The sequence below is a fragment of the Haliotis rubra genome, unplaced genomic scaffold (genome assembly GCF_003918875.1).
Source record: "Haliotis rubra isolate DU_JTF1 unplaced genomic scaffold, ASM391887v1 Scf46, whole genome shotgun sequence".
Lineage (NCBI taxonomy): Eukaryota > Metazoa > Mollusca > Gastropoda > Lepetellida > Haliotidae > Haliotis > Haliotis rubra.
In genome coordinates, this window is record NW_025767146.1 from 2,288,318 (window position 1) to 2,295,935 (window position 7,618).

Below are 7,618 nucleotides of genomic sequence, written 5' to 3' on the forward strand. Positions count from 1 at the left end.
TGTTCATGATGTCAGTCTCTATATTGACTGGCCAAGACTCGATTCTTTAATTGTGATACTTTTGTTATACTTCGATTGTGAGACAAATTCATTCAGTAGAATCACTACCCGTGAACAGTATGGCGTTTTGTTGTTGCAGTGTCTACAGAGTAGCGTCCCTTGATACATTCCCGTAGGATAAAGTTAGAAATGTTCTCATATCCGGTGTTAAATATTTCCTGTCATGTTGTAAGTCTGTACGTTAAACGCAATAAGTTGAACGTTGTCTGGAACGTTGTCATTTCTCAAGACGAACAGAAGAAGAATGTCAGCAGTTTGTCCCGAGAATGGTTTGAGAGAACTGTAATCCAAGGTGAAATTTTAGCGAAAATTACGCGTCCCACAAGTTTGCTGGATCTTGATCTCAGCCTTGGAAACGGCCCCAAGTGTGAGGGTCATACACCATACAGTAAGTGCTATATAGTAGCGTTACACAATCTGACATGTGAGACCAGGATGTATATGTATAACTGTGTATCCGATCATCTATGCGTTTTAGATACGTCTCCGATAATAAGTATGATGTTTAAAGAGAGATCCTACTATTCCTAGCTCTTCCTGTGAATTCTGTATCGACATATCTTTAGTCTACGATGTTGTCATTGCGATGAGCTAAGAAGTGAGTGTCATTGTTTATGATGATTGTACAGTTGTAAGACTACTTCCTTATCCTAACCCAGTATTGATAGCAGAATAGTATACATGGCAGATTAAAGCAGAGTAATTAAAGGAAAAAAAGATAAGTGAATGTTGAGGTTCAGGGACCATTCATAATTTATGGCTGATCCGTGTCATGTACAAAATCAATGACACCCCCACCACCCATAATTTCTAAGCATATTTTTGTAATGTTTTTATGTACAAAATTGCTGAACCCCCTAGTACATGTGTACAAAATTGATGACCCCCCTACATGCCCAGAACAAAATGGGTGACCCCCCTTAAAATCATCACTAAACCCCGCCCATCCCCACCCATAAATTATGAACGGTCCCTTGGTATAAAACTGAGCCACTGAGTCAGCAACATTACACAATCACAGTCTGTACATCATAATAGACCTGCTCTGAACAACATGATATACATCAGTAATAACACACCTAAACAAAGATAAGCTCAACCTTAATTCTACCTTATTTAACCTCAGATGATATTATATCCAACGTGAGACTTATATGTTCAAAAATACATTGCAAGATTCAAAAACTACCTCTGACAAAATGCATGTGGTAAAGTCCTTTGAGACACTTTGATTCTGACACAACAACAGCATGTAGCATATTCTGCCTTTTTATCCATTATTTGTCTTCTTCTCTTTCCTCAGTTTACCTTGTTGAATCATCTTCTTTGCATGTAAATATAGGTTTCAGTTGAAAAAGTTAAAAAACAAAATCCCAAGTAATTAGGAAAACAAGTTTTGTGTAATTCTATAAATCCATATTCCTGGTTGCAGGCGTGAAGGATGTCTTCCCCAACACCAAAGGCTCTTCCAGCACCTACTTTTGGCATCATAACAGATATTCAGTATGCTGATATCGATGACAGTTATAATTTCCATGGTACTCGTCAGAGATACTACAGAAACTCGCTGAACCTGTTGAAAAATGCTGTAAACTACTGGAGAGATTGTCAACCCAAGGTTGATTTTGTCCTGCAATTAGGGGACATTATTGATGGGAAAAACAAAAAGGATGACGCATCTAGAACTGCCCTTATGGCAGTCATGGCACCTTTGGCAAGCCTAAGGAAATCTGTTTATCATGTTATAGGCAATCATGAATGTTACAACTTCTCTCAAGATTTCCTTCTTAAATCTGCCCTCAACTCTGCAGCACGTGTCAACTGTAAAGGAGTTGCAGGCAAAGCATTCTACACATTTCTTGCCTCACCTGCACTGCGCATTGTGGCTCTTGACTGCTATGAAATGAGTGTTATCGGTACTCCTGAAAATACCCCTGAACATGACGAAGCAAAGAGAATCTTACAGAGAAATACAAATGCCGACCAGAATGAACCGCATGGAATGGGAACAGATAGACGCTTTGTGGCATATAATGGAGGGGTTACTAGTAGTCAACTTGAATGGCTAGATCAAGTTCTATTGGAGGCGGACTCAAACAGAGAAAACGTTATACTTATTGGTGAGTACATCTGGTAAACACAGGTCCCTAATTAGTATGACAATTTAAAAAGAAATTATATCATTATCCAAGATGAATGAAGTTTTGAGTGGTTATTATTATCATTTGTAAATAAATGATTTAAGGGTGAATAATGGTCTGGTTGTGACCCCTGCAATCGGGTCTTTATCAATAAGATTTTACCTGTTACATGGATATCTGAATTCGGTTGTGATCTTTGAATACATGTTACAATATTACAAAGTTTTTAAGACGGAATGGTTGTTTTAACCTTTTATAGCACACTAGAACATCTCACTGAATAATCCTTCTGCTGATGTACCCAAGGTTGGGTCTCATGTGTACTATATCTGTTGCAGGTCACATCCCCATATTTCCTGCAAGTGCTGACGTATCCTGCCTGTGCTGGAACTATGAGGACATCCTGCGTGTCATCTACAAACACTCATGCGTGTCGGCCTACATGGCAGGTCATGACCATGAAGGAGGGTCTGCTACTGACAGTGGAGGTATTCTACACATCACATTCCCAGCTGTTATCGAGACAGAGCCAGGGAACAATGCTTTTGGGACAGCCACCATGTATTGTGATAGAATAGAAATAGTAGGACAGGGGCGTGTACCAAATTACTCAATTAAACTCCGATATCCAACGCTGATTTTATGATAGAAGGGGATCGATATGTCCCTAGATACTGACTGTGATAGAGAGAAGGATAAGACTAGTGATCCATGTAATCTTAGAGGCTAGTGGTCCAATGTTTTCCAGGCACATATAGTTCAGGAATTTAGCAACTATGCACAGAAATTCAAGAAATTAGTTATCAGTATAATCTCAGAGATTTACTTGTCAGAGCACATTTCATTGAGGAGTTTGTGAAGCACACTTGGTTTAGCAAGGCACTGTCCAATTACAAGAAATCTTCAGCAAGGTTTGGGCACATAATAAATGTTTACTGTCCATGTATCTCCTGGGATGCTCGTGATCAGACCGCAGTTACTACATGAAACTAATAATAAGGTCACACTTTGTTCCAAAGGATTATATTCATTGTACACTTAATATATTTACCACAGTGAGAGAGTAAATGTGCCATGCTTCTGGTTATGTAAGCTAGTGATCCTGGTGCAATCTGTTTAATTAGCTTATGATAGATAGGAGAGATTACAACTATGATACTATGTCTTGCATGTGTTACAGATACGTTCATATATTACCAGCACATGTTATGCCAAACTGTTGATTCACTGCTACGGATGTATTGTCATTCTGAGTTCAGCTGCTCTGAACCTCCTCAATGATTAGTCTTATACAAATATATAGTATGTATTGAATATCGGTACAAAAGGCCTACTTTAAGATAGATACCTACTGACTATTTAAGGATAGATTTTATTTGTCTACTGAAAGAAAAAGTACTAGTAGTCAAGACCTTGGCAGAACTTAGATACCAGAGGCCACTCCATGAGTCAACTAAATACCTAGGCAGGCCTTAGATACCAGAGGCCACTCCATGAGTCAACTAAATACCTAGACAGGCCTTAGATACCAGAGGCCACTCCATAAGTCAACTAGTCCTAGACAGGCCTTAGATACCAGAGGCCCCTCCATAAGTCAACTAGACCTAACCAGGCCTTAGATACCAGAGGCCACTCCATAAGTTAACTAGTCCTAGACAGGCCTTACATACCAGAGGCCACTCCATAAGTCAACTAGACCTAAACAGGCCTTACATACCAGAGGCCACACCATAAGTCAACTAGACCTAATCAAGCCTTAGATAAAGGGAGGCCATGCCATAAGTCAACTAGGCCAAGACAGGCCTTAGATACTAGGGGCCACTCCATAAGTCAACTAGACCTAATCAGGCCTTAGATACCAGAGGCCACTCCATAAGTCAACTAGACCTAACCAGGCCTTAGATACTAGGGGCCACTCCATAAGTCAACTAGATACCTAGACAGGCCTTAGATACCAGAGGCCACTCCATACGTCAACTAAATACCTAGGCAGGCCTTAGATACCAGAGGCCACTCCATAAGTCAACTAGACCTAGACATGCCTTAGATACCAGAGGCCGCTCCATAAGTCAACTAGACCTAGACAGGCCTTAGATACCAGAGGCCCCTCCATAAGTTAACTAGTCCTAGACAGGCCTTACATACCAGAGGCCACTCCATAAGTCAACTAGACCTAATCAAGCCTTAGATAAAGGGAGGCCACGCCATAAGTCAACTAGGCCAAGACAGGCCTTAGATACTAGGGGCCACTCCATAAGTCAACTAGACCTAAACAGGCCTTACATACCAGAGGCCACTCCATAAGTCAACTAGACCTAGACATGCCTTAGATACCAGAGGCCGCTCCATAAGTCAACTAGACCTAGACAGGCCTTAGATACCAGAGGCCCCTCCATAAGTTAACTAGTCCTAGACAGGCCTTACATACCAGAGGCCACTCCATAAGTCAACTAGACCTAAACAGGCCTTACATACCAGAGGCCACTCCATAAGTCAACTAGACCTAATCAAGCCTTAGATAAAGGGAGGCCACGCCATAAGTCAACTAGGCCAAGACAGGCCTTAGATACTAGGGGCCACTCCATAAGTCAACTAGACCTAAACAGGCCTTACATACCAGAGGCCACTCCATAAGTCAACTAGACCTAACCAGGCCTTAGATACTAGGGGCCACTCCATAAGTCAACTAGATACCTAGACAGGCCTTAGATACCAGAGGCCACTCCATACGTCAACTAAATACCTAGGCAGGCCTTAGATACCAGAGGCCACTCCATAAGTCAACTAGACCTAGACATGCCTTAGATACCAGAGGCCACTCCATAAGTCAACTAGACCTAAACAGGCCTTAGATACCAGAGGCCACTCCATAAGTCAACTAGACCAAGACAGGCCTTAGATACTAGGGGCCACTCCATAAGTCAACTAGGGCCACCTAAGTCAACTAGGCCTTAGACAGGCCTTAGATACCAGAGGCCACTCCATAAGTCAACTATAAGTCAACTAGACCTAGGCAGGCCTTAGATACCAGAGGCCACTCCATAAGTCAACTAGACCTAAGACAGGCCTTAGATACCAGAGGCCACTCCATAAGTCAACTAGACCTAGACAGGCCTTAGATACTAGAGGCCACTCCATAAGTCAACTAGTCCTAGACAGGCCTTAGATACTAGGGGCCACTCCATAAGTCAACTAGACCTAATCAGGCCTTAGATACCAGAGGCCACGCCATAAGTCAACTAGGCCAAGACAGGCCTTAGATCATGTAAATACCAGAGGCCTCCACCATAGGTCAACTAGATACCTTGAAAGGCCTTAGATACCAGAGGCCAGTTGAAGATTTTAATAGTTATGATGGCTGTACATGAAGACAGATATAATATGTCTACTTCAAGATTGATTCACGTGCCAACTTATATATGTAGCATGAGTAAACTTGAAGATAGATACCATAGGTCAGCTAGAAGATATTAACCATAGATCAACTAGAAGACAGGTGCTATAGATCTTCTAGCAGATGATCCCTGAGGTTTACTTGAAGATATTTATCTATATATCTACTTGTGTATGCTTTGTTGATGTATATATGCGGTGTGCATTTAGAACACACCAACAAGATATATGTTTGTGTACAATGTTTGTCCGATGTTTGTCAGTCAGCATGTGACGTGTGACGGGTTGTGATAAGCTTACAGTGCATATCAGGATCTATATAGTATCTTCAGAGTATTTTTTGTGGAACACATTTAGATTTGTCAACTGGTGCTTCATGAAACTACCAAAGTACTGGAGAAGAGGGAGGGAATCTGGTTTGATGCAGGCTTTTAGCACCAAGTATTGTTTTCATGTGTTACTTTTTCCCGTTTTTGTGTTTTTATTATTTTGATTTATTATTGTCTTGTAAATTTTGGGGTAAATCAATTTTGAATCATTCACTGTTAAAGATAATAGTAGGTTTTTTACCACTTTTTTGTAATGACATACATGAATTTTTAATCATTTCAAAGTTAAAAATGATGCCAAAACAAAATGGTAAATAGTTTTTAAACCACTTATTTATTTAGACAAGTCAATTTTGAATCATGTCCCAGTTAAAAAATATCTTTTGTAGTGACAGATTAGATACAATGTTGGTGTTAATTGCCTGTGATTTTATATGAGATGTTATCTAACTGAGAGATGGTAAAGTAGGAGCGAGGGAGTCAAGTTTAAAGCTGCTTTGAACAGTGTATGTTATATCACAGCATCAGGGAGGGAGGGGAACTCAAAGTGATGCCATTATTTAATCACTATGGCGAAACCCATTAGCATGGGTATGGTGCTGGCAAACCTATAAACATGATCAGAGTGGTCCGGGTTCAAACCCACAACCCAGAGGTTTCTCGCACACCTGAGGAACGCTACTGTGCACAGCCAATTGCGAGGCCTTACATGACTGAGCCACCCGTGCTGTAGGGAATACAAGTGCTGGATCTGATCCATGGCCGTCAGCCTTGTGCTCTTATCATTGTGATATTTTTGGGGATTAAATATCCACAAGCAATGTGATATATTGATAGCCACTATAGTCCATATGCATTTTGAAAGATATTCGTTTTTGACTTAGTATATAAAATGTGTTGCATTGTGTGTATTTATATGTGTTTGACATAATAACAAGATGTAGCTATGTCTGTGTGGGATGTGCATATCGTGTTTAACTTGCCTTGCCTCACTGATGAGGCTTATTGTCTGTTGTCAGTACTACAGCTGTATATGTAAGGGTTGTGTATTCAGCTGTGATGTAGTGTGTTATTACAGATACGTTGAATGGGCCTTATCACTACAGCTGTGGTGTTCACCACAGTAATGTGTGAGAGTGTTATTGGTTTCAATATAGCTGTTCAATTCATGACAGATATGTTCAAGGGTGTTATCACTACAGCTGTGATGTTCACTACAGATGTGTTCTAGGGTGTTATGAACATCACAGCGGTATTGATTACAGTTGTGTTCGAGGGTGTTGCTGTGGTGTTCACTACAGATGTGTTCAAGGGTGTTATCACTACAGATGTGTTCAAGGGTGTTATGAACATCACAGCGGTATTGATTACAGTTGTGTTCGAGGGTGTTGCTGTGGTGTTCACTACAGATGTGTTCAAGGGTGTTATCACTACAGCTGTGATGTTCACTACAGATATGTTCTAGGGTGTTATGAACATCACAGCGGTATTGATTAGTTGTGTTCGAGGGTGTTGCTGTGGTGTTCACTACAGATGTGTTCAAGGGTGTTATCACTACAGTTGTGTTCACTACAGATATGTTCGAGGGTGTTATTACTACAGTTGTGGTGTTCACTACAGATATGTTCGAGGGTGTTATTACTACAGTTGTGGTGTTTGCTAAAGACATGTACAAAGGTGAAAATGTGTTGTGAT

At 40.7% G+C, this 7,618-nt stretch overlaps 1 protein-coding gene across 1 annotated transcript; it reads left to right on the plus strand.

Moving 5' to 3' along the window:
• Positions 1-208: 208 nt before the first annotated feature.
• LOC124290179 (manganese-dependent ADP-ribose/CDP-alcohol diphosphatase-like) lies at positions 209-4,729 on the plus strand. The gene is made up of 3 exons (XM_046726872.1): positions 209-448; positions 1,493-2,180; positions 2,540-4,729. The coding sequence occupies exons 2-3, from the start codon at positions 1,502-1,504 to the stop codon at positions 2,845-2,847; spliced, it is 987 nt and encodes a 328-aa protein (XP_046582828.1). The 5' UTR covers positions 209-448; positions 1,493-1,501; the 3' UTR covers positions 2,848-4,729.
• Positions 4,730-7,618: the final 2,889 nt, after the last annotated feature.

Bases quoted from the DNA above. Each gene is read 5' to 3' on its own strand.
- LOC124290179 (XM_046726872.1), top strand. From the start codon at position 1,502: ATGTCTTCCCCAACACCAAAGGCTCTTCCAGCACCTACTTTTGGCATC. The intron at 2,181-2,539 runs GTGAGTACATCT...TATCTGTTGCAG, and splicing joins AGAAAACGTTATACTTATTG to GTCACATCCCCATATTTCCT.